This window comes from Geotrypetes seraphini, chromosome 19 (genome assembly GCF_902459505.1).
Source record: "Geotrypetes seraphini chromosome 19, aGeoSer1.1, whole genome shotgun sequence".
Classification (NCBI taxonomy): Eukaryota; Metazoa; Chordata; class Amphibia; order Gymnophiona; family Dermophiidae; genus Geotrypetes; species Geotrypetes seraphini.
The window spans coordinates 31520579-31548311 of NC_047102.1; the positions used below are offsets into that span (position 1 = coordinate 31520579).

Consider the following 27733-nt stretch of genomic DNA (forward strand, 5'->3'; position numbering starts at 1 on the left):
TCGTTCACCAGTTAGATAGAGCTGAATTTGGGGGGAGATTGTTGGTGGCTCCTTACAGAATTATTCCCATGTGCCGTACACTGTAACCACTGCATACACATTCCACTAACTGCATATATGGATCATATAGCGTGATGCAGAAAGAGTATAGATGTACAAAGAGCAGACATATGTAAGTAGACTCAATCCTGTCAGACCAGCTGGGACAGTCAATTTCCTTTAATGCGCCTCCTGAGAAGATGTCCACTATCTGCCAGCTTTGCCCATGTTGCAGGAAAAAGCTGGGTGCCGATGATTTTCCCAGAGAAAGCCTCCAAATCCCAACTCCTTACAAGGGTGAGATAGAGGCAGAGGACAGCTGAGAAACCATCTTGATTTGATGATGTTGAGGCTGGAGGAGGGATGCAGGAATGGCTACGACACCCACGTTCAGTTCCTTTGAAAACGATACTCCGTACTGCAGAGCTAGGACAGGGGTGGGCAGAAGACTGGGCAACCGATTTGGGAACGTCGAAGGTGCTCCCATTCCTCCTTCATTGTGCTCTCACTGTCAGATATGGTCACCAGGGGTAGCAAGGCTTAAGCTTTGCGAGAGGGAAGCAATCCTAACAAGAACTCCCCGATTCCTATAAAGTAGACAACTTGAGCAATGCCAAAGAGAGGAGCAATGACGAGAGCTCGGCAGTACGCCCCCTTCAGGAAAGCTGTAGGGCCTTCATTCCGCCAGATCTTTCTGAAACAGCAAAGAAAGCATCAGAAAAGGAAATCTAGTCCACTTCTACTCTACCCGCATAGGACAGTGGAAAATACCTCACCATCTACAGAACAGGCACTGCCTGAGTGGATTTCTGCCCCACCAGGCAACACCGTCCCCTCATGGGAGATGGTGTCAGCATTGCACAAGAATGTACCTCCCTAACCCTTCCCCATGAGCACTGGCCCACTCAATAAGATTGTACCTCTCTCCCGATACCTTTAGCCCCATCTCAGATTGATTGATTTATTTTAATTATTTATATTCTGCATATCCTACAATTCTATGCGGATTTCAAATTATTCAGGTACTCAAGCATTTTTCCCTGTCTGTCCCGGCGGGCTCATACTCTAATCTAATGTACCTGCGGCACTGGGGAATTAAGTGACTTGCCCAGGGTCACAAGGAGCAGTGTGGGATTTGAACCCACAACACCACACATCCATGTGCCTCCTTCATTATAACCTCCCCCCGCCATGCCTCTATAGTTCTCCCTAGGCCTATTTTAGCATTCCTTCTGTTTTAGAGGGTTAGGCCAGGCAGAAGCAAACTCAAATCAGTCCTGTCTCTACCCCAGATGCAAAATGGCAATGGTAACCTCTAGCAGTAGTCTTGCAGTACTACCAATAGACAAACTGGCAGCGTGGACTGGAGCGAACTCCACAACCTACCCTTCCAGACCAGTGTTTCTCAAATTGGTCAGTCAGGTTTTCAAGATATCCACAATGAATATGCGTGAGATAAATCTGCAAGCACTGTCTCCATTGTATGCAAATATATCTCATGCATATTCATTAGAGATAGCTCACAAACCAGATTGGATCAGGGTTCCCCATGGACTGGGTTAAGAAACCCAGCTTTAGATTTTTCTTCTGGCAGTCCCACCCTCTCATCTTGTCTGTCCGTCTGCTCTCATATTTTAATTGACTGTTGTAAACACTTAGATGATATCAAATAAAAGTGAACTATGAACTGTAAGAGGCATTGCAGAATCATTTGACATTACCTGATGCAGTCTAGGATTCCTGAGTACGTATCCTCATTAGTCCCTCTCTGTAAGGACTGCAGACGGGTCTTAATCACTGAGCAAAACACAAAGGAAAGAGTTTACAGTCTAGGAATAGAATTTCCAGAATTCTTGCAATGCAGATGAAAGCTTGTCTCTTCACCCAGGCCTTTAATGCTAGTCCCTTGGCTGCAAATACTAGAGCAGTCCTGGAGGACCAGCAGGCCAATCGGGTAATGACTATGCATGAGAGAGATTTGCACAGAATGGAAGTGACAGGCAAGTAAATCTGCTCCATGCGTATTCATAGGGCTATCCTGAAACCCCGATTGGCCTGCTGGTCCATTCCTACCCTATATGAGTCAGAGGATTTGGGATTTGTTTCAACCAAATTAAGGAACAGTTTACCTGTGGCACTTTGAGAGGAGGAATCCTTGAAAAATGGCCTTCTTTGGTTAGATCGCAGAGATATTACCTGATCGTGTGTGTACGTGGCTTTAGCTATTGGATTTTAACAGGATTTCCAGCCCTATTTTTCTAGAGTTCTTTTCGATTTCTGATTTGATTGCTATTGATTGTACTGTGCACTGCTTTGATCTTTTATTTTGAGCTAAGAGGTACATAAAGAAGAAGCCCAAAAGTTAGGCGCTGAAATAGGCACTCCAGCCCGATTCAAGTAAATTTGGGTGAATCACGTAGGGTGGCACCCATAGGCCAGCTCTAGGAACAACTAAAAGTTAGGTGCCTACGTTTCAATTAGTGCTGATTAATTGAGCTTGTTAATCAATTTAGAAAGGTGCCTCCCAAATAGGAGCCTATGATTAGGTTCCGGTTGCAGAATTTGGGCCAAAGTGTTTTAGTAAATCTAAATCAAGGGATATTTGCGGATCTCCTTCACATACGGATTTTGTAATTTCATTTGAGCTTTTATTGGTGTGGTAAAAACTATGAAAACGAAAAGCAGAAGGTCTCGCCCTCCCTCTGGTAGGATTGATAAAAAGCATGGAGGATCCATAGGGGAAGGGCCCGAAACGTGTAGTTGCTGGGGGAGGGGGAAGTCGGAACAATGTCAGGGGGCTTGGGTGCCATTTTATTACACAGCTCCTTTAAGGAATAATGGGCCTGACTTGGTAACATCCCTCTTAGTCTTCAAGTATCTTTTCCGCTAGATGTATATATTAAAAAACCCTCATTCCCTATGTATGGATCTTATGCATATTCATAGGGGAAATCCTGTAATCCCAACTGGGTTGCAGCCCTTGAAGACCGAGGTGGCGGTCATACTGCTCTGCCCCTTCTCTGAGACCTGAAGCTATGGAATAATTCTCAATACCTGAAGTGCAAGCTTCTGTATCTCACCCCCCACCCCATCAGACATTCAGTTCAAACTTACCATCTAGAGGATTGACTGCTACAGCAGCAGTGCTACCTGCAATGCAGCCAGACACAAAAGATACATAAAAAGGAGCTTTTTCATCAGGAGTCTTTTGACCCAGCTTGTTAAGGTTGGCAAAGAGCGGGAAATAAACCATAGAGAAGGGGACATCCCTGCAGGAGAAAAAAAGAAGAGGCCACAGTTAGAAAGAATTGAGGTTCTAGAAAGGCAAGACCACGCAAACAATTCTTTATTTGAACTGGAACTTTTCCTCGTGTAGCCTGTGTCTCTTTTTTCTCTAATGTTGAGACTAGTCCCAGATGCAGTCAATCTTTCCCCCAAGTCCTAGAAATAAGCAGGCTAAGTCTCAACTGAGTAGCTTCTACTTTGCATAAAGGATTTGAACTATTTTGGCGCTCTGGCTGGGACTTCTATAGAAGCTAATCTGTGTAGGAGATGGTGATCAATAAGGTCAAAGCTGGAATCAAGAGTGGAGTGGCCTAGTGGTCAGCATCCTGAGGTTATAGGTTCAAGCCCTGGGCAAGTCACTTAACACTGGCACAGACAGATAGGGAGAAAGACTTGAGAACCTAAATGTAAACCACTTACGCTATAAGTAGTCTATAAATACTAAAATTCAGATATGGACATGGATTTCTAATAAAGCTGCACATGATCATTTCAGGGCTGTAATTTGCACAAATCCAGCTTATAGACAAACGGAATTACAAGGCAGCGTTCCAAAGATTAACGTAACATCTGAACCAGTGTGTAAGGACATATAGAAAATGATGGCAGATAAAGGCCAAAAGGCCCATCTAGTCTGCCCATCCGCAGTAACCATTATCTCTTTCTCTCTCCGAGATAGCTATGGAGGAAGTCTTGCAATAAGGGATTTGTGAGCCAATGTTAAAAATGTATATTGAATTCTGAAAGCGATTAGAAGCCCATAATTAAAAAAAGGAGAATCGACCAGCTTTCTCCAGGAGACAAATAGAGGTGTTCTGTACAGACTGTAATCACTTCAAAAGAGCAGAAGCAACGCCAACTTACATTGCATTAGAATAATCTAGGTGCATAAAGAAGGGAGCACAGAGAGTGCCATCAGGGTAATACCCAGTGTACCTCAATGTAACACACCTTCAACCACAATTAAAGGGGTGAGTTAAAACCAAATTAAGTGATGCAAGTCCTTTTCTAAAATACCACCAGAATTGAGTACACCCCAACCTGGACATCTTAATTCTGCTGTCTGTGTTTGGTTTATAATGGGGGTCAGAGCGTGTCTAGAATCACAAAGCACTATGTTACCTTAGCAGAGTGGCCCCCAGGCCCTTGTATAGCCCTGCCACGCCCTTGGTCCGTAGCAGCTCCCGGGTGATCTGAGTCGCTGTGGGGCGTGATGATGCTGCAGAGCTTGCCACCGTGTTGGGCCCAGAGCTGGCAGGTGTATCCACCAGTGTCTGTGATGCCATCAGATTCTTTTGGGCTGCTGCAGGAAATCAGAAGGTAAGCAATCGGTCAGACCACAGCACAGTGATACGTGGAGGGGCATTTTCAAGATGATGTCTAGAAAAACTCCAGTAGAGAAAATGGCCACTTTCAAACCAGAAAAAATCCAACTTTTGGTTTCAAAAATGAGCATTTCCTAGATGTTTGTCCTCAGTGTGCCAATCTTTATGAACCTGTCCAAATGAAAAACATAGGAGGGACCAGCATTCTTAGCAAACTGGCCACACAGACATCCCAGTAGAGCAGTGGGGCTCCCTAGGGGGCATTGCAGTAAACAGCTACACTTATGGTAGAAGATGTGAGCCTTCCAAACCCCACCCTAATCCCACCTGCAGGTATAAGGTGTACAGTTGGGTCCAGTATGTTTTGGGTGGGTTTGGAGGACTCGCCATACAGTGTAAGGAGTTTATGGTGAGATGTATACGTGGGACCTTGTATGGGATAGTAAATGACGGCAGATAAGACGCTTTTTTGAACATGGTGATGGAATTCAAAAAAGTGTGGGATAAACAGAGGGCCTCTAATTAGAAAGCAAAGAATGTAAATTAATGAGCTAAGGCCGGTACTGGACAGACTTGCATGGTCTGTGTCCCAAATGTGGTGATTTGGTGTAGGATGGGATGGGGAGGGCATCAATGGGAACTCCGTTAACTTGGAACCTGAGGATGTTACTGGCCAGACTTTACGGTAGACATCCTGCAAACAGGATATTTGGACAGGCTGGAGTGAGCTTGGATGGCAACTTCAGTTTTTGGAACCTAAGACAATACCAGACTTTACATTCTATGACCCAGAAATATCAAGGAAGAGACAAGTTAATTTAATCATTTAATTTTTAACTAATGGGCAGACTGGATGGACCGTTCAGGTCTTTATCTGCCATCATTTACTATGTTATTATCCCATACAAGGTCCCACGTATACATCTCACCATAAACTCCTTACACTGTATGGCGAGTCCTCCAAACCCACCCAAAACATACTGGACCCAACTGTACACCACCCCAATAGCCCTTATACCTGCAGGTGGGATTAGGGTGGAGTTTGGAAGGCTCACATCTTCTACCATAAGTGTAGCTGTTTCCTGCAGTGCCCCCTAGGGAACCAGTACTACAGAGCTCCTTCCCACTGATCTTCCCCAAGCAAATCCTCCCCAAACCCCTTATGGGAGGCTTTGTAAAGGCGAAGGGCTCTGAGAGATTTATATGTGAGTCTCATATATACTGCCTCTTCCAGACACATCTCCTAGAGCCCCCTTCCTCATACACATCACCTCCAGAGCTCCCCATTATGCACGAAACATCTCCTAAAGCAGCCCTGCCAACTCCATTCAATATGCACTAAAGCACCTTGCAGTACATTAACTCCCTCCACCCCCTCCCTCCTCTCCCGGAAATACTGTGCATGTGATGAGAAGCAGCTGCCTCAGTCAGTCTATCCCTCTCAAAAACTCTGCTATCCATTTTCCACTCCTTCGTCCCAATTTGCCTCTTACAGGATAATGGAGAAATTAGGGTCTTACCTGATAATTTTCTTTCTTTTAGTCCCTCCAGACCGGCACTCACAGATTTTCCACTTTATTTTCCACACATTCATGCGTTTATTGAAAACTATATTCAGGATGAAAACTTTGATAAAATGGCAAAATTTGTTAAAAGAAAGGTTGCAAAGGTTAGAAGTCTGCATGTGGCGTGGACAAGCTTTATAAATACTGTCTTAAAAGCCCAGATCACATGAATTGCATGCATTATAAAAAGTCAGAAGGCTGCTAGCATGATTAAATAGCAAGTAAAGATGTTATTAAAGCCAGAAGGGCATTTGTTAAAAAGTGGAGCCAAATGAAGCCAATAGGAAAGAGCATAAAGAATGGCGAGACAGTTTGAAAAGCAGCTGGTCACAGAGGGAAAGCGAATAACAAAGCTTTTTCAAGTATATTTGAAGGAAAATATGAGTCGTTTGTAAGGGAGTCAGCTGGATCATTAGATGAGTGAAGGATAAAAGAGGCAAGGCCACAGCAGTAAACCTTTGCTTCGGTCCTTACTGCAAAGGATGTTGGGAAATAGTCATGCCGGAAACACTCAGAGGAACTGAAGCCCATCACGGTAGACCTGGAAGATGTAATGAAGGAAACTGACCAAGTAAAGAAGAACCAATCAACAGGACAAGATTTTGGGAACAACTGCAAAATGAAATTACTATCATTAACATCAACTTTGGTATCTACAGATTGGAATAAGGCCAATATCCCCAATTCCTATAAAGGGCTTCAATGGTGATTTAGGGCCAGGTGATAGAAGCTATCCGTCTCCTTCTCCTCTACTACCAACTCCAGACTCTGTCTCTTCAGCACCATCTGCCTGGAACAGCCTGCCTGGGTCACTATGTCAAAGTTCAAATCTAGGATGCTTTTAACTCCTAACGATTCCCAATGTCTGTTTTATCATTTCTTCTTGAAGAAATTTCCTAACCCCTATTTGTCTCATTTGTCTCTTTTGATTAGATTTTAAGCTCAATTGAGCAGGGATTGTCTCTTACACGTTTAATGTACAGTGCTGCGTACTTCTGGCAGCGCTATACAAATGATAAGTAGCAGCAGTGGTAGATCAGTTCAAACATGCTACCAGGAGATGGAGACAGAGAACAATTGAATTGATGACATCACTTTCTATAAGGTCCTTATCTCATATGTAAGTGATAAATATGTCTTTTTAGACCCAATCCAGTTAGAAGGTTTTCTGAAGGATAAACCGGTTCAAACAGAATCCTCTGGTGCCACTATTTCAACAACCAAACACCCACAACTAATAAACTCTTCCCTCAAGAAGGCATTGTACACAAAACTGGCTACTGCTGTTGGTCCCAAACTCTTAGGATACTGACCTTGCAAATAAACAAAAAAAAGCTGAATAGGTGGAAGGAAGAAAACCAATGGGATACTGTCACACTGAGGTATAATGAATCAGAAAACCTCACACAAATCTCTATAAAATTAGATGATGTAATGGGTCCATATGACAAATTGAACAGTAGCAAATCGCCTGGACCAGATGGTATACATCCCAGAGTGCTGATAGAATTGAAAAATGAACTTGCAGAGCTATTGTTAGTAATTTGTCATGTTTCTTTAAAACCAGCATAGTACCGGAAGACTGGAGGGTGGCCAACGTGACGTTGATTTTTAAAAAGGGTTTCAGAGGTGAACAAGGAAATTATAGACCAGTGAGTCTGACGTCGGTGCAGGGCAAAATGATACAGACTATTATAAAGAACAAAATGACAAAACATATACGTAAGCATGGATTAATGAGAGAAAGCCAACATGGTTTTAGTCAAGTTAAATCTTGCCTCTACTACATTTCTTTGAAGGGGTGAATAAACATGTGGACAAAGGTGAACCGGTTAATATTGTGTATTTGAATTTTCAAAAGGCATTTGACAAAGTACCTCATGAAAGACTTCTGAGAAAATTAGAAAGTCATGGGATTGGAGGAAATGTCCTGTTATGGATTGAGAACTGGTTGAAAGACAGAAAACAGACAGTTGATTTAAATGGTCAATATTCTCAATGGAAAAGGGTTCTCCAGGGGTCTGTGCTGGGACCGCTGCTTTTTAACATATTTAGCAATGATCTAGAGATGGGAATAACGAGTGAGATAATTGCTGATGACACAAAGTTGTTTAAAGTTGTTAAATCGCAATAGGATTGTGAAAAATTGCAAGAGGGCCTTGTGAGACTGGAAAACTGGACATCAAAATGGAAAATGACATTTAACGTGAGCAAGTGCAAAGTGATGCATGTGGGAAAGAGGAACCCAAACTATAGCTACGTGATGCTCGGTTCTGTGTTAGGAGTCACTGCCCAGGAAAAGGATCTAGGTGTCATTGTTGAGGATACGTTGAAACCCTCAGCTCAATGTGTGGCGGCTGCTAAGAAAGCAAATAGAATGTTAGGAATTATCAGGAAAGGAATGGAAAACAAAGATGAAAATGTTATAATGCCCTTGAATCGCTCTACTGTGTGCAGTTCTGGTCGCCACATCTGAAAAAAGATATATAGTGGAATTAGAAAAGGTACAGAAAAGGGCAACGAAAATGATAAAAGGGATGGGATGACTTCCTTATGAGGAAAGGCTAAAGTGGCTAGGGCTCTTCTGGCTGGAGAAGAGATGGCTGAGGGAAGATATGACAGAGGTCTATAAAATAATGAGTGGAGTGGAGTGGAAAGGGTAGATGTGAATCGCTTGTTCACTCTTTCCAAAAATACTAGGACTAGTGGACATGGGATGAATCTACTAAGTAGTAGATTTAAAACAAACCGGAGAACATATTTCTTCACACAATGTGTAATTAAACTCTGGAATTAGTTGCCAAGGAATGTGGTGAAATCAGTTAGCTTAGCAGGGTTTAAAAAAGGCTTGGATAATTTCCTAAAAGAGAAGTCCATAGGCCATTATTGAGATCACTTGGGGAAATCCACTGCTTATTCCTAGGATAAACAGCATTAAAATCTGTTTCTTTACTTGGGATCTATCTAGGTACTTGGGACCTGAGTTGGCCACTGTTGGAAACAGGATACTTGACTTGATGGAATTTCGTTCTGTCCCAGTATGGTAATTCTTAAGGTGAGGAGGAAGCTCCACAACCTCACTCCAGAGATAGCTCAGCCGAGACAGACAGGTGTGAGTGACAAAAGATACCGCCAAAGCAGCCTTAATGCCTAAAGCAGCTGCAGCAAAAGCCTCCAGAGGACAACATCCACCCAGCGGTCCGGCATATCCATAAGTCCTGGGAAAAGAGTTGCTGAAAGTCACCTGCACAACTCAAAAATCCACCCTAGGCTGACCAAGAAGCTGCTGGCACTCCTGTGTTAGCGGATAAAAGCAAGACATTGCCCACAGTATCTTAAGAGCTTCTTCCAGAGAGACATACTGCTCTGAGATGAAGAAGGTCATAGCAGGGAGCCAGGGAAAGGCGGAAGAGTGGGAGTACACTCCACAAAGCCAGGAGGAAAAAGTGAACAAAGCCAGCTAAAAGACCAAATTCAACTCCTGCAGAGATGCAGAAATTAGATGCGGCAGTCACTTTGAGGAACCAGAACACAGTCCCTGAACTCTCATGCCCTGATGCGCTATGCTGGAGCATAAAGGGCCAGCGAGCTGGTCATGATCTGACAGATCACCCAGAATCAGGTAGTGCTGAAACAGCAGCAGATTGAGAGGAAAACATGCCCAGAGAAGAACGCCGCTTAGAGACAGAGAAGAGAAAGAAGGTCTGCTGTGAGATGCATGCCGCAAATATGCCACAAAGTCCGCAAAGGCCTCCAGCTCCTGGGGCACATAGTCACCCTGAGATGACAGAAAAATGTGGTTCGGAGGCTGCGGAGGGTCTGCAGCCATGTGCACGGAACCATCAGCCGTGCCAAGCCCCATAAACAAAATAAGCCGCCCCGCTTGGCTAGCCAAGCGTTTAGTCACCGGTTGAATCAGGGGGGGAAGCTAAGCCTTGCAATGCCGTCACTCCCGACTTGTGGCACAAAAACGCACCAAAAGTGCCCAATTTGCACAATCCTGGCAAGAATCCACATTAGGAGAGCCCAAGGACTCCATCCCAACAAGTTTGGAGGCAAAAATTGCAGTTTTGGAGAAGCAAGGAACTTTTGAAAACAAAGAGCGCTAAAAATCCAAGATGGCTGCCACTAGGAAATTTGTGCCAAAATCTCAATATTTTTCATATAGAGCAAACAGTAAAAACTGTGATTTTAGGGTTTTTCAGGTGGGGAACCCAGCGGGGCATTTAGAAATCTTCAAAACTGCAAAATTCAGACCCCCCCAAATTCATCCCACAGGTGACCTGTGCTGCAGCCTTCCACAGTTCTCTTACAGTAGCTGGAATCAGAGAACCACTGCCTCATGCTTGGAATGCCACCATGATACTGATCTTCAGGCTGCCAGTCAGACTCCATGCCTGACTGCACCTCCACCCCTGAGGACTGACAGAAATGCTCAGGAACAGGCAGAGGCACGGAATACAGTCTGTACCCTGCGAGACACTGCCGAGTCTCCTAGGTATGCCCACCAACAGCCTGCGCCGAACTTCATCTGACAGGAGGAACTGAGACGGCCTGAACTCCTCAGAAGCAGATGCAGGCTGGCTGACAGATACCCACTGGGACCGACCTATTAGCTGCAGACTGAAGCCTGTATGTTCTCCATGCAGGCAGAGCTGAATAAAGGCTCCAAGTACAAGAAATCCCCAAAAAAGTGATGAAAAACACTGACTAAAATAATTAAACGGAGGGAGCAGAACAAACGCACTCCTGCTAGCTTGCATGTAGAAGGGAAAAACTGTAGGTGGAGCTAGAGAGCAGAGTCGCAGAGAGAAAAACCAGGATTGGATTCCTTCTGCATATGGCACATGGCCATTGGAATACTACCCACTTGTCTAGAATGTGTCCTCTATTGCATTGGAAAAAGGATTTCCTAACATTACTTCTAAATCTACCACCCCTCAACTTCAGTTTTACCAATTTCTCTTCTCTGGAAAAGATTTGGTTCTGTATTCATACCTTTCAAATATTTAAATATCTGTATCATATCACTCCTGTCCCTCCTCTTCCATGCTAAGGTCTTCTAGTTTCTTCTCTTACTTCTTTTGGTGCAAACCTCCTACCATTTTTGTCACTTTCCTCTGGACCACTTCAAGTCTTCTTATATCCTTGCCTTGATACAGCCTCCAAAACTGAACACAATTCTCCAAGTGGGGCCTCATCAATGATTTGATAAATAAACATCTCCTTTCTTCTGCTGGTTATGCCTCTCTTTCTAAAGTCTAGCATCCTTCTGGCTACAGCCACCGCCTTGTCACACTGTTTCGTCACCTTTAGATCCTCAGACACTATCACCCCAAGGTCCCTCTCCCTGTCCGTGCATATCAGCTTCTCGCCTCCCAGGACTATTTGTAATTTACAAACAGTTGTACAGAATATTGCCTCTTTTTTATTTTAATACAAAGATTTAAATATAAAATCACAAGTGTTTGAGGCTTGAGCAGATGAGGACAGAGTCCATGGGGACAAGCTCAGAATGGGGACAGAGCCTGCAAGGACAGGACAGATATTGGGACAAACTTTGTCCCCTTGTCATTCTCTATGTTCCACCCCATTCCGGGGTCCTCCTTACTCTTCCCTGATCCCTGGTTCCCTCTCTCCTCATCTTCCAACTTCTCCCATTCCAACCCAAGATCTTCCCATATCTCTCCTCCCAGTCTCAAGTTCTATTTCTCCTCTTTTTGTTTCCCATATCCATATCCTAAGTCAAATCCCTCTACCCTCCTCATTGTCCTCAAATCCTAAGTCTTCTCCCTCCTTCTTCCAATCTACAACCTCCTACTTTTAATTCTGAATTCGGTTCTTACTCCCTCTCTAGTCTTGGTTCCCCCCAATGATGTCCATCTCCAGTCACCTTTCCACCATCTTCTGTGACCAGACCTCCATTTACTACCTTCTCCCTACATAAACTAAATTTTTTCCTAGGTCAGTCCTCCAGAGTACCTCTCTTGAAGCAACCAAAAGGAAGCTGTAAGAGCCAGTCCTGGATCCACTGGCCGTGGCAGGTCTGGTTTGGAATGAGAGTAAGATCTGAGCCGCTTCCTGGTCCTGTGCTCATTCCTAACCAGTCCTGCTGCCACCATCAGACCCAAAATGGGAATGGCCAAACGTAACAGAAGATGGAGAGGGCCAAGCCTCTCATCAGCCCTACCACCCTCTTAGTGAAATTGGGTGGTGGGGTTGCAAACTACAGTTACAGGGTAACAAGGTAGGCTGATTGTCGAATCTGTGAATCATTGTAGGAGAACAAAGGGGCACTACAGAGCTCAGAAGGTTGGGAAGCTCATTATTGTGATCGATGCTGAAAGAGCAAGAGCTGTGCAGGCTGATCACTAGACACCACAGATACCTTCTGCTCCTCTGCTCTTCCTTAATGCCTTCTGGTTCAGAGCAAAGGGAACTAGCCTTATGAAAAATGATAAAGCACCTAGCATTTGCTCCCTGCTGAACTTATGGAGTCTATCTGTATGGCTAGGAAGATGGAAGGTGTAGGGCATACTGTACCTAGGCGACCCGCATCCTGCAGCTGGATCTTCAGCATTTCCATGGGAGTGGTGACAATAACCTGGCAGGTCCCTGCCCCACAGCCTGCCAGCATCTCCTTCATCAAGGTCAGCTTCTTTCTGCCAAAAGACAGCACAGTGTGAGACACAGAGTGAAAATCCCAGGCTCTTTGCATCTCTACTCTGCCCTTCAAAGGAAGTAGCTTAATGGTTCAAGTATCGAGCTGAGAAACAGGAAAACCAGGGTTCAAATCTCACTGTGATACTGGGCAAGTCCCTTTCCCATTGCCTTGGCTACAATTTGAGATTGCAATCCCTCCAGGGATGTGAAAACCATCTACTTCATCTGAATGTAACTCGTCTTGTCTGACTACTGAAAAGGAGTGAGATAAATCCAAATCCCCTTCCCCGTTCACTTAACATCAGGAGCTTTGAAACCTGCCCTAAACTTTTTTTGTGTCAAACTTGTATCACACTCTGTTTGACAAATTCATCACCCAAATGGACCTACGCTTGTCCCCCTACAACCCAAAGCAATCTTCAGGCAATTCCTACCCCTCTCACTTTCCCTCCCACTTTCTACCCCTCTTACTTTTCTCTCCACTACCCCCTCCACCCCTTCTTCTGTAACTTTCCCCTCATGCATCTGTGATTCGATGAATGTCCAGCCTTCTTTCGATGTTGAACCGCCTAGAAGTCTTCTGACTATGGCGGTGTACAAAAATAAAGTTATTATTATTATTATTAGTAAATAAATCCTTTTCTATTTGCTCAGTATGGTCCATATGGCTTATCACTGAATAATAAGAGCAAATTCTGAATTCTGGAACATTTCTATTAGCCCTATTGTTCTAGTTTTAATGCTATTATTCACATGTCTATGTCGTGGGTCAGCTGTTGACTCACACCCTGACTGCTAGTCTTGCATCACTAAGCCAAGGCCTAGGACCGGCCCTAACATCTGCTGCCACAGTGTTGATAGCATGAAGGAAGAAGAGCCTAGCAAGGGGGCTTCCAGCGAACAGGGTCCCCAGAGGCAACTATCTCTAGCAAACATGGAGACAGCTTGGTCCAAAATACAAAGAGAGCAACTCTGCCTTTCATCAATATCTTAGTGACTGGAGAAAGAACTGGGAAAGACTGAGAATGAGGGAGGGAAGGAGAAGAATGTGCAGAGACGGGCCAGGAAAAACAAAAATATTAAAATTCAGAGACGAAATGGTGAGGGAATGGACTGAAAAACACATGACAGGAGCACAACTGGCAGGGAAGTGAGCACCATTAACAGATGAGAGAGGCCGAACAAAACAGGCAATTACTTATGCAATCACATGTAAATTAAAACCTGACACAGGAATGATGAATTTAATCCTAAGGACAACTATCGATTAGGACAGAATGGAGAAGTATAACAAAGACAGATAAATGCAGATTCTGTAAAACAGAACCAGATGTGATATGCTGATAGCAGAAAGACCCACGCGTCAGAGCTAAGTCAAACTCACTGCGCTGAAGCTGTCAGCAATGAGCATGCCAATTACTACTGGGTTAAAAAGTGAATGCTGTCAGAAAAATCACTGCAGCTTATTACGAAAAATGTCTCCCTTCCTGATTGGCCCAGGCACTGACAGAAAGGGAAATCTTTTTTTTTTTTTAAAGCCACCAGATCTGCATACACTATCTGGCGTGTCTATTCTATTGCAAGTTTTTGTATCATCCGCAAAGAGACAAATCTTACCCGACAGCCCTTCAGCAATATCATTTATAAAAATGTTAAAAAGAACAGGCCCAAGAGCAGAACCCAATTTTACCAATGCCTAGGAGAATTTGACAAACTATTACATTTTCCCTTTCACTCGCCAACATATGCTTATTACTGGTACAGTTCCCAGAACCCCATTTCTATGGACGGAATGGATGAATAAGGCATTACTAGGCTCTAAGATGTCTTAACCCGAGAAATCTTTGACTCTATTCTCCAAACTAAAAGAAAACTACTTAATAAACACCAAAGACCATTATAAATCCCTGCAATTACATCACTGTCTCAACCATAAAAACCTTTTACAAATCTTCCATAACCATTTCCCCTCTATTCTAAACAAAGTCACCCTTCTAATTCAAAATGGTCACACAGCCTCAATCTTATATAAAATGTTATTACCTACAAGTATCTCTTCCATAGAAAGTCTACAACATATTTGGGAAAAAGATTGTGACTCTGCACTCGGAGAGAAAGATTGGTCTCAACTATGGCATAAACCTGTGAGGCCACTGGCCTCAGTCAACATGTCCCAATCCTATGGACCCCCTACGCCCACACACAAACTCTCTTTGGCAGGCATCCTACCCAATAACATCTGCTGGAATTGTGGGCAGACTGTTGGCTCACTACTTCACATGATATACGAATGTTCTTACGTAAAACAATTTTGGTGAGAAATTTGGGATATTATACTAAAAGTCTTTGTTATACAAGCTGACATCTTTCTTTCCATAATAATATTTAAGTCTCATGCTCCAGGAGTATCTCTAATAGAAGTTCATATCAAACTTTTCGGTATTCTTCTATCTATAGCACTTAAGAACATTCTTTCTAACTGGAAATCAGCCAACTTTCTTTCCTCACACCTTTGGTGGCAATCAGTTCTACAACACTACAGATATGAGTCAATTCTTGTAAAAAAATTTGGCAACACGATCTCTTTTAACAAACAGACGCTGGTGTGAAGAAGAAGGATTCCACTTTGTGCACAACTGGATGACATTCTGGGGGAAGAGCAAGCTATACAGGAAGGATGGACTCCACCTCAGCGAAGACGGAACGAGGCTACTTGCAAGCAACATCAAACGAGAAATTGAGAAGTTTTTAAATTAAGAAGAAGGGGAAAGCCAACAGTCGACCAAGAATCGATGGTTCGGGAAAAGGTATACCCAGAGGATACCGTGCAAGAAGATCGCAGGGAAGACTCACCGGATCATAGACAAGATAGAAATTCCGGTGGATCGAAAGGGACAGAAACGAGGGAGACAGAAGGGGGAAGGAAATGTAAGAAAGTAACAGGCCGCAAACTTAAGTGTATGTACAGAAACGCAAGAAGCCTAAGGAATAAAAAGGGAGAATTGGAAGCTATGGCACAAAAAGATAACCTAGACTTCATATAATATTAGTGTCTTTTTAAAGTTTCCCCTTATGTATCTGCATAATAGAATTATCCCCATCACTGCAACTCCCTTTATGCAGTTATAAACACCACCCTCATCCACAGCAATTTGACTCCATATTGCCTTATTTCAACAGAGTTCACTGGCTACCAATTTCTGCATGCATTAAATTCAAAATATCATGCCTAATGTATCACATCTTCTATGCAAGCTTAGCTGAACCTCTCATAAACTTTTTCATCAATTCTTGGTCCAATTCAACCAGAAATATCAAGAAACTTCTTCTGATCCTCCCATCTCCTAAAGGAACTAAGTAAAAGCATTTATTTAACACAATTATCACCTATATCGGCGCAAAAACCTGGAACAGCCTCCCGATAACCATCAAAACGGATCCCTCTTATCTCAGATTTTGAAAGAAACTAAAGACTCTTCTCTTCAAGACAATATACTCCATTGACCATCAGTAGCTCTTCTGCCTCAAAGAACACCATATCATCATCCAATGTCAACTGTAGAAGACTCATCACCCTCTCCCTCTCCTCCTCCTGCTTACTATCTCCTTACTTCTTAATTCTTCTATCTTTTTTGCCTGTCACTTGAATTGTACGTTTCCTTGAACCTAATTAGGCATAGAGCAACTCACAAATTGTAGATTAGATTTCCTTTTCAAAAGCCTTGGACTTAACTTCTATACCTGCCCTGCATCTTCCTTCCCCATACTGATCTGCTCTTCAGCCTCAGGGGAGCACGAAAGACAGATTTCAGCAGTCCAGTTTAATGGAGCCATGAGTTCAAGCTGTCAGTGTGGTTCGTCAATTTTTCCCTATTATTTTCCTTTGACTGTGGCTGCTCTTTGCCATCCTCTCATTCCTCCACAAGTTGCTACCCTAGGTGACTGCCCTTTCTACAACACTGGATATATTCAGCAGGGGAGTGCAGATATAATCCAAATGGAATACTCTCGGGATGATGTCAGTCTGGTTTATTTCTGCAAAAATTCATGGACAAAATCTGCAGAAATGTAGGCAGGAACAATGCTAATCCATCAAGTCATTTTTTTAAAGTTGGGATTTATCCATCTTTATGAAGAGTTTCACTCATTCATGCAAATCTAGCAACTGTCCTATTCAAAACAAAGTTAATAGCCTAATTCAACATTTGCTCCAACTTCCTCCATTTTTGTTCCCACTTCTCTGATTATTACCAGAGAAGGAGACAGCCCATAATTCAGCTCTTCAGGACCCCACTTCTCTTCTGGGCTCGGGTCTATTAACTGTTCTCATGAAAGCTTCTGAGTGTTAGTCAGCCACGCTTAGCTAATCCCTGACTGCCTATATGATGCTCTCAACTAATGTTTTGATTGTTTTCCAGGGAGAGATTATGGCATCAGGTTGCTGTGAAGATTACCACTCGCTAAATATAGACATTGCCTTTTTGTGATATGCTCCTGTCTTACTCACACACTGCACAGAAGGGAACCAATGCAATGCAGGATTTCAACCATTCCTGTTTTACAATGCGGTTTCCCAAATTTATTTATTTAGATATAGGCCTGATGCTCAAAAGTTTGCTGTGGAAGTAAGGCTGGTTGTAGCCAGTCTTACTTGCAAATTAGCTCAGCCTCTGAAGCAAAAAAGGCTCCTTGGGGGCTTTCACCAGTCGCGGTAGCAGCCACGAGGACCTTATGCAAATGAACACTCCTTGTAATGCACAGGAAGGAATGTCCACCTCTTACCTTGCAAAATTTTCCAGAAAAATGCTAGGAATTATTACAAAAGGGATGGTTATCATGACTAAGAATGTTATAATTCCTCCGTGTCGCTCCATGATGCGACCTCACCTAGAGTATTGCGTTCAATTCTGGTCTTATCTCAAGAAAGATATAGCAGCGCTACAAAAGGTTCAAAGAAGAGCGACCAAGATGGTAAAGGGGATGGAACTCCTCTCGTATGAGGAAAGACTGAAACGGTTAGAGCTATACAGCTTGGAAAAGAGATAGCTGTGGGGGGATATGATTGAAGTCTACAAAATCCTGAGTGAAGTAGAACAGTTACAAGTAGATCAATTTTTCACCGCCGTCAAAAATTACAAAGACTACAATGAATTATAAAAATTCCAATGAAGTTACAAGGAAATACTTTTAAAACCAATAGGAGGAAATATTTTTTCACCCAGAGAATAGTTAAGCTCTGGCACGCATTGCCAGAGGTTGCGGTAAGAGAGGATAGTGTAGCTGGTTTTAAGAAAAGTTTGGACAATTTCCTGGAGGAAAAGTCCATAGTCTGTTATTGAGAAAACATGGGGAAAGCCACTGCTTGCCCTGGATCAGTAGAATGGAATGTTTTTACTCTTTGGATTTTGGCCAGATACTAGGGACCTGGATTGGCCACCATCAGAATGGGCTGCTGGGCTTGATGGACCATTGGTCTGACCCAGTAAGGCTATTCTTCTGTTCTTAAGTAAGCCTTAAGTTGTCTCCTAAAGTGTAGATAAGATACAGACATCAATAGTAAAGATTTCAGCTCCTTGTCCCAGATAGCAGCCTGATAACCTGTCTGCTAATATTCTGGAAAGTAGTTTTAGCTCAACATTCAAAAGGATATTGGTTGATAGGAACCTGGAAAGAGTTCCTTGATCTGCCTGGGCCGATTAAGGTCAAGCACTGCTAGCTTGAGTAGGTTCAATTGATGCAGGTTATCTGTGACGCTGAGGAGACAGTATTTGAAAGTAAACCTATCAAGTCTTCAGTACATTAGCTAATAGTTTACTTGATTAATTCCCAAATTTAAATTTCGGGTAAAAATGCCACTTTTTTATTCACTCATGCAAGAGGGAATTGAGCGCTGCTTCGGTTGCCAAAAAAACTGGGCCTTGTACTATATCAATGCTTGGCTTTCACTAATGTCTTTTCTAGTGCTGGTGCTATGATCCCCGTAGAAATCGTCTCCTTTTGAGCAGGAGTTGGCAGGGGAAGCCGCTAATCAACTGAGCTAGCAGACACCACTCTCCCCGCTGCTGGCTCTCAGCTGCTGACGGCTCCAGAGCCGCCATCGGCTGGGCAGAGGGAAGGAGGAGGAGGAGCTTTGCCTAACAATTGCTCTTCTGAGCAAGTGCCAGGCACAGTTCATCCTCTCGTTTGCATATAATTTGCATGCTATCTGTGAGCATAGTCCAGTAAAAGTAAATTGCTGCCAACCTGGTATTTTTTTACCAGGTTGACAGAACTTTGTGCATCTTGCCCTAAGCAGGGAAAAACTGGATAAATAGCAGCTACACCAACAAAATATGTTGTATCTGCCACAAGGCCAATATGAACCACGGGACTGCTCCAAATTATTCATGTATTCAGGCTGAGGTGAGAACAGAAGGATATCTCATATTCCAGCAAGGCTGCAGGGTTCCCAGCTCCTGACCCTCTGATAAACTGGAGCCAGACCCCCCCCCCACTCCTTGCTCGGCATCAATCCCTCCCCTCCCCAGGCTAACTGCCCCCCAGTATCTTTTAAGTGTTTCTGTCATAAGCAGCAACTCGTACATGTTGTTCGTGCAGCCCCAAGCCTTCCTTCTGATAACTGCCTGTTCACAGGACCAGGTATTTAAATCAGAGGGAAAATTCAAGTTCAATTTATTTAATATACTGCAAATATAAAACCAGAAGGCAAATCTGAGCAGTTTATAATAATAAAAAAAGGCTCAGAGCTGTCATGAGTAGTGGGTATGAGTCACTGCTTGCTCTGGCAAATAACTGAAGGATTTAAAAGGTACTGGGAGGCTAGGGGAGTGCAGTTAAGAGACCGCTGATCATCTGGTGGAGAGAAAGGAAGGAGAGATGCCAGGAGTCTTCAGCTGGCAGGGCTTGAGGATCCCCGCCAGCTACATTACAGCTGTTCTGCTGCTGGGTGGCATGAGTTCAAAGTGGGTGGGCCTGAGCGAGCACAGCACAAGCCCAAACATGGCTATGTCATTGTTTTTAACAGAGGAGCATTATCAGCACTTCATTAAAACTATTTCACTGCTCAGATCCAAGATGGCCGCAATTATCTGACTGGGAGCAGGACGCGTCAAGAACAGTTTCCACTGTTACACCTGATTCGCTACTGAGAATGTCGAAGCATAGGGGAAGAGCACTGCTGCAGCTTTGCGGCGCCCAAAGACCCCTCCTTCAATAATTATTGAGCATTTCTTGAGGCACTGGCAGCAGGAGTCGGTAATATCAGGGAATCGCTCGCAGGAGACGCCAGCATTGAGTGAAGCTGCGGCAAATCTCTTTGGGCTCGAATCAACGCTGAGCCCCGATGCTAGGGCCCCGCTTCCACAGTCGCAAGTAGCCAGCTCACCAAGGGAAGACACTCTGTCCGAAGAGGCAGACTCTATCCTCCAGGAGGCTGTACTGGGCCAGGTTCCCGAAGAGATCGATCCTGCAGCTGAAACACCACTGAAGCAAGAAGAGAAACAAGACGGAATGGAGACAAGCCGAGGGTCAGTGGATTTCGAGCCAATGCCCATCACTTTTACTATTACAAAATCCACCAAAGTAACCCTTGATTCCCTTTGGGACCTGGTGGCTAGTCTGGGACAAACATTGTCCCCACAAATGAAAAACTTGAAAAATAAATTTTCTGAACATAAAGAAGAATTTCAAGCAAGAAACTTTGGCTGTAAAAACAAAGGTAGAAAATATGGAAAAAGAGCTCTTTCTTAGATGTAAAACAGCTGCAATGGGTTTTGATTAAGGACAATTCCAACTTAAGAAGGAAGATGGAAAATCTAGAAAATAACTTTCATTCTAATAATCTTAGGATCCTAAATTTCCCCAAAGTTCCATCGCTGTCTGCTAAAGAGATGTTCAAAAAATATTTTCTTGAAATGTTGAATGTTCCAGAGAATATATTTCCTCCTTTTGCACAGATATATTATCTTCCAACAAAAGAAAAAAAAAGAAGATCAACATTCTTTAGTACAAGATCCAGATCCACAGATGGAAACATCTCTTAAAGATTTAGTTAAACCAACTACTTTACTAGTCACGGTGGCATTGGCACCCGACAAAAATTGGATTCTGAAATTGGACTTTAAAAATAGGCACAAGGAATTCCTAGGACAAAAAGTTCAGATGTTCCCAGAAATGTCGACGACAGTTTATGCTTCTTAAATCAGGGGTAACAGCGATGGGTGGTTCTCACACATATGTATCCTTTGAGCCATCATAGTTAACTGGGTTTCTCTCTATGAAAAGGCTTGAGGGGGAGATAAGAACAATAATTCTCTTGTAACCAGAGTCGGATAATTAGCCTATTTGGATATTGGGTAAAAATCCATGATTGCCTTATTTTGTTTTTCACTCATTAGATTCTTGGATTCAAAATTTCGGACTATAATATTAAGAACATAAGAAATGCCGCTGCTGGGTCAGACCAGTGGTCCATCGTGCCCAGCAATCCGCTCACACGGCGGCCCTCTGGTCAAAGACCAGCACCCTAACTGAGACTAGCCCTACCTGCGTACGTTCTGGTTCAGCAGGAACTTGTCTAACTTTGTCTTGAATCCCTGGAGGGTGTTATCCCCTATAACAGCCTCCAGAAGAGCATTCCAGTTTTTTACCACTCTCTGGGTGAAGAAGAACTTCCTTACATTTGTACGGAATCGATCCCCTTTTAACTTTAGAGAGTGCCCTCTCGTTCTCTCTACCTTGGAGAGGGTAAACAACCTGTTTTTATCTACTAAGTCTATTCCTTTCATTATCTTGAATGATTCAATCATGTCCCCTCTCAGTCTCCTCTTTTCATTGGAGGAGAGGCCCAGTTTCTCTAGCCTCTCGTTGTACGGCAACTCCCCCAGTCCCTTAACCATTTTTGTTGCTCTTCTCTGGACCCTTTCAAGTAGTACTATGTCCTTTTTCATATATGGCGACCAGTGTTAGATGCAGTATTCCAGGTGGGGGCGTACCATGGCCTGGTACAGCGGCATGATAACCTTCTCCGATCTGTTCGTGATCCCCTTCTTAATCATTCCTAGCATCTTGAATCCCTGGAGGGTGTTTTCCCCTATAACAGATTCCGGAAGAGCATTCCAGTTCTCTATCACTCTCTGGGAGAAGAAGAAGTTCCTTACGTTCATATGGAATCTATCCCCTTTCAACTTTAGAGAGTGCCCTCTCGTTCTCCCTACTTTGGAGAGGGTGATCAACCTGTCTCTATCTACTAAGTCTATTCCCTTCAGTATCTTGAATGCAACAAAAATTTGTTTTGTAGTTTAGACTTTATTCATTATATCTTTTTCAATAATGTGTTCTTGATAATATTGTTTAAACCTAAATAAATAAAAATAGAGAACAGAAACCCCACGTAAAGTCAAGCAACAGCAGAACAAGTGGGGCGTGGGATAGACCACGTCAACCTTGAGGTTAGACAATCTTCATTTGTACAAATCAACTTACAATTATAATACACATAAATTCACATGAAAAAGTCCCAAGTCAGGAAACAGGACTCATAAAGCGGTTGCAAAGCAGGGTACTCGCAATCACTCCTTGTGCTTCACTTTTGTGGGCATTTCTTATACGTTGGCAGCACACATTGAATCAGTCATGTCACTGTGGTGTGGTTTCACTCACCCATCTTTTGAGAACATGTGCCGGAAAAAGTCATTGGCTGCAAGCTTGATGGCTTTCTCTGGAGTTACTAGGGTCAGGTTTACAGCAGCTCCTGCGAGACAGGGCAGGACATTAGTGAACTTACAAGTCACACTAGTAGAATACACGGAGGGTCATTTTATAACATAAGAACATAAGAATTGCTGCTGCTGGGTCAGACCAGTGGTCCATCGTACCCAGCAGTCTCCTCACGCGGCAGCCCTCTTGTCAAAGACCAGCGCCCTAACTGCGTACGTTCTGGTTCAGCAGGAACTTGTCTAACTTTGTCTTGAATCCCTGAAGGGTGTTTTCCACTATAACAGCCTCAAGAAGAGCGTTCCAGATTTCTACCACTCTCTGGCAAGAAGATGTCTGTGTTTTAAAGACACACACAAGGGGCTACTGAAAAATTCTCAGCCCAACCAACAAAGTCGGGGCAGTGTCCATTGAGGAGTATGCACTTAATCTAGTGATTTTCCACTTTTTTCATTCCGTCGGAAAAATATGGAACGAAAAAAGTGGAAAATCTGGCCACATAAACCCTGATATTCAATGCTATCGTAATCTGGTACTGAAATGATGTATGTTTAATCGTTCTGAGCTTTTGGGGGGACAATGGGATCGAAAATGAATAAAAAAAATAAATAGTGCCCAAGCATGGCCTAGCATTAAATATTTGGGAGTAACACCAATGGTGGCTAAAAAAGCAATTACCACTGTCGAGTGAATATCTACCCCATGAAGTAATAAATACTTTGAAAAGCTCAGTGTAAATAAAACCCCTAATCTTTGCAATATGATCGATTTCTAGATGAATTTCTACTGCTAAGCAGTGACCTAGCTCTGGGAGAGCCTCAATCTCCGGGATCTGCCCCGTCCCCGTTTGCTGTACCTTACAAGTGTCCCCGGTATCAGATGCGATTCATTTCTGCTACCAGTGCTGGGACCCCAGGCTTCCCTCTGCTGCATCCCGCCCTTCCTGATGTCACTTCCTGTTTTCTGTCTGGTGGAATGCAGCAGAGGGAAGCCTGGAGAAGTGTTTTGCAGTTGCTCTGCTTCTTTTTTCACTTTTAATCAAGCCTGAGGCACCCAGTAGAATGGAAAGTATCTCTGTATAGTTCTGCTGCTTTTACTTGTGACCAGAAGCAGCAGACACACATGTTCTGGATCAGGTGTAAATATATGTTATGCATACATGCTTTGTAAATACAAAGTATACATAGGACCCCCCACTCCACTTGAGAGTACTTCTCAAGAACACCAACTTTATATTCATTTAAAAGTGTGTATATACCACTGAATTTTGCAAGGCTCACTTTGTGGTTTTCTTTGCTGTTCACTGGTGTGAAGGCAGTTTCTCCTGTTTTATTCTCAAGCTCACTTTCTATGTGTACAGTACATTTCAGCCTTTTAAAAATTGTTTGCTGTTATCCTAGATTAAGGCCATACAATCACCAGGTGGCAATACAGCACAAAATTTGTAAATACTGTAGAGAGATCTGGACTATCTCCTGAATCTGTTTCTTGCAACTTAGTTAAAGCCAGGCTGGATCTGGTTATGGCATCTTCAATCTAACTACTTGGGGATTTCCCCCTTACTTTATATCCCTCCCCTCTCCTCTCCTATAAATATACCATGGTTGAGTCATTACAGCAATTGTGTTGGACTAGAACAGTATTTCTCAACACGCGGTACGAGCCGCTTTTTGGGGGTACGTGTTAGCGAGTCAGCGGCAGGCAGCGTGTAGGAATTGTTGCTGATACCGTGACGAGATTCAATGCTGATTCGGCCTGCCACCCTGCTTCTGTCTCCAACCTCTGAATCAAAACAGCAGCGGTAAACAGGCTGCTCCTGGCCTGCCCACTGGGGCCTTCCCTCTGCTGCATCACTGATGACATCACTGATGATGCGGCAGAGGGAATCCCTGGCAGGGAGGCTGCCGAGTAGCTAGTTTGCCGCTGCTGCTTTAGGTCGGAGGGGGGCGAATCACCATCAAATCAGAGGCAGGGGAGTGAATCAGCACCAAATCTCATTGCGGTGTCAGCAGCAATTCCTACACGCTGCCTGCCGCTGACTCGGAAGTCTTCCGGGTTAGCGGCAGGCAGCACGTGAGAGTCACTGCCAATACTGCGACACGAAGAAGCAAGCCTTGGACTACAGGGAGGGAGAGGAAGAATGTCTGATGGCACAGAGGGAGGGAAGAGGAAGAAAATCTGTTGGCACAGGGGGAGGGGAGGGTGAGAAGAAGAAAAGATGGGGGAGTAGATGGAGACATGCATGGTGAGGAGAGAAGATGAAACTGCAAATAATGTATCACGATACAAGGAATATGAAGCTATCTATTGGAATATCATTTGTGAAGTGATAAGTTTGCACAATATCAAGAACTTTTTGGCCAGTATATGGACAGTACTGCAATAGAGTAGTTTTGATATGAACTTTTATTGGGATGGTTGGTAGGTTGTTAAGGTTTTAGTAAGTTATTTATGTGTATATTTCTATGACAGGAAGTATTAACACATGTGTGGGGTGAAAAAAAGTTTTTAAACAAACAGCATAAAATAAAAAGAAGTGATTAATGAATGTGTGGGAATTTTAGTTTATAAATTTGTAGTAAATATAGCCCTTTGTGTTTATGAAATATATTCTAGTTTAGTAGAGCTATTAAATTGATATGATAAATCTCAAAATTGTTTAATGTATGCATATTTATTAGGAAATCCTGAAAAATACCAGACTTCAAATGGATCTTAGGAAACTGCACAGCAAATTAATTACCATATCAAAGCTATTATTTATAAGAGAGGAAAAGGATTTCAGAAACCTGCTCAGATAAAATAACACTTATAATGTGAGACTAAACTTGTGAACACTTTGGCCCGGATGCTGTAAATGACGCTTAAATTGTCTGGCGCTGGCCACATGTCAATCACACTTAGGCACTGTTAATAGAATTGTGGCTATGAAAAACCTTAGACACTGCTAATGTAAGCCAGGATTTAAAAGTCCTACATTTCCAGCACCTAAGTTTTTGGGAGAATCGCACATAGTGCTGCCTAGTGACGCCCAAGGTCATTTCCGCCCCTAAACACATCTCTATTGACCTTAGGTGATGCTAGGTGCCATGCTGTTGGCACGACTCCAGGCAAACAGCAGCACCTACCTTTTCTTAAAATGTGTTTTAAATGGTGCGCTCAATTACTACGCCAATTAATGCTGATTAATGTAATTAAGTTACACGCCATTAGGCGCCAATTCGACACGGTTTACAGAATTTGGCGCTAAATGCATTATCCCCCCTTTTACAAAACCCTAGCATGGTTTTTAGCGCCGGTCAGACACTTAATACATTATAAGAGGGGCTGATGAAAAGTTCTCAGCCCAACCAACAAAGTTGGGGCAGTCTCCATCGAGGACCTAATAACATAGTAGATGACGGCAGATAAAGACCCGAATGGTCCATCCAGTCTGCCCAACCTGATTCAATTTAAATTTTTAAATTTTTTCTTCTTAGCTATTTCTGGGCAAGAATCCAAAGCTTTACCCGGTACTGTGCTTGGGTTCCAACTGCCGAAATCTCTGTTAAGACTTACTCCAGCCCATCTACACCCTCCCAGCCATTGAAGCCCTCCCCTGCCCATCCTTCACCAAACGGCCATACACAGACACAGACCGTGCAAGTCTGCCCAGTACTGGCCTTAGTTCTTCCAGTGATTTTCCACTTTTTTCATTCCATATTTTTCCAACGGAACAAAAAAAGTGGAAAATCGCTAGACTAAGTGTATAGCCCTCGATGGAGACTGCCCCAACTTTGTTGGCTGAGTTGAGAACTTTTCAGCAGCCCCTTCTATAGACGTTCCAATGTACTATTTGCAACAATATATTTCACAGCCAAAATTTTAACAAATAATCCAGTCCTACTTAGCACCTATGACAGAAAACCCCACTTAAAATCAACTGCCGTGATGTGATTTCTTTTTGGGGAGGGGGTGGAAAAGGATGTTCTGTATATAGATGTTTTCTGCTGTTTCTCTCTGTTTCTTGTTAAGTGTGATCTTGCCAGATGTGAATATGCCAGATGTTGGGAGCATTTAGCACAGTGTCTCTCAAACATTTTAGCTCTGGCACACTAAATGGAGCAAATATTTTTCATGGCACATTATAACTGAAATTATAAAATTGTAAAACCACGAAAAAATTAAATTGTAACAATGGCGAAACTAAAGTAGATAGAACAGAATTGCTAATCGATGCAATGAATGTGCTTGTTTGTGAGTGCAAATTAATTCAAAACGCAGCTCGATAGCTGACAAGCAAAAACAAATCTCATCATCCACCATCTGCAGGTGTTCTCTTTTTTTAATTTAATTTCTGTCAGAGCTGAAAATCCAAGTTCACAAAGATAAGAAGATCCAAATGGTAACAAAGCCTTGTTGCACAAGGTGAGAGACATGGGGAAGCCACTGCTTGCCCTGGTTCTGCAACTCCCAGATTGTGAGAAGAGATTGAACACCCAACGTACTGAATCCTTGGGACTATTTATGAGAAAGCAAACTGGATGGCAATAGAGACTTTGCTGCCCTAAATAACTATATCCCGGAAAACCATGTCTGTTGTTGATACTTGACTAGGGAACATAAACTTTTATGCTGTGTCTCCAGCCTGTTGGCATGGGTGTGCCAGTTGTGGAACCATGTTATATATATAGTGGACAGGCCCCAAGGTGAAGGGCTATAGGACCCAGGTAATGTTCTGCTGAATAGGAGAATCCCTGGAATTTCTAATAAGTTTGGTACTGGTGGCTTCCTGGAAAGACCTGGGGGTGTCCTCAATATGTAACAAATTCAAATACATTTATGAGGTGGAATATTTGAGGCCGTGCATCATAAGATGCTTGTTAAGTGGGGGAAGATATGGGGACTAATAAAGGACAAGTTCTACTTGGAAGTATCTGATTGTCTATGTATTCAACCTCACAGGGCTTATATATATATCCTTCACTCTTGATTAGGGTTACCAGACAAACGGATTTCCCCGGACATGTTTTCCTTTTCGAGGACATGTCCGGGACTCTGGGTTTTGAAAAGCCTCCTTTAAATCGCATTGGGCAGGAGGAAATCCGCCCAGGACTGGGGTGCAACTGGGTGGCCTGGGGGGTGGGTCTAGGTGGTCGGGAT

The 27733-nt window shown here is 43.2% G+C and overlaps 1 protein-coding gene across 2 annotated transcripts in view; it reads right to left on the reverse strand.

Annotated features, from left to right (window-relative positions):
• Positions 1-204: 204 nt before the first annotated feature.
• SLC25A22 (solute carrier family 25 member 22) overlaps positions 205-27733 on the reverse strand; it is a 61410-nt gene continuing 33881 nt past the window's right edge. For both annotated transcript variants that reach the window (XM_033928602.1, XM_033928601.1), the window contains exons 6-11: positions 22538-22628; positions 12758-12876; positions 4447-4627; positions 3154-3308; positions 1761-1836; positions 205-733 (exon numbers count right to left, since the gene is read on the reverse strand). In XM_033928602.1, the coding sequence (XP_033784493.1) occupies positions 580-733; positions 1761-1836; positions 3154-3308; positions 4447-4627; positions 12758-12876; positions 22538-22628 (776 nt within the window). In that variant the 3' untranslated portion in view covers positions 205-579. The remainder of the gene's footprint in view (positions 734-1760; positions 1837-3153; positions 3309-4446; positions 4628-12757; positions 12877-22537; positions 22629-27733) is intronic.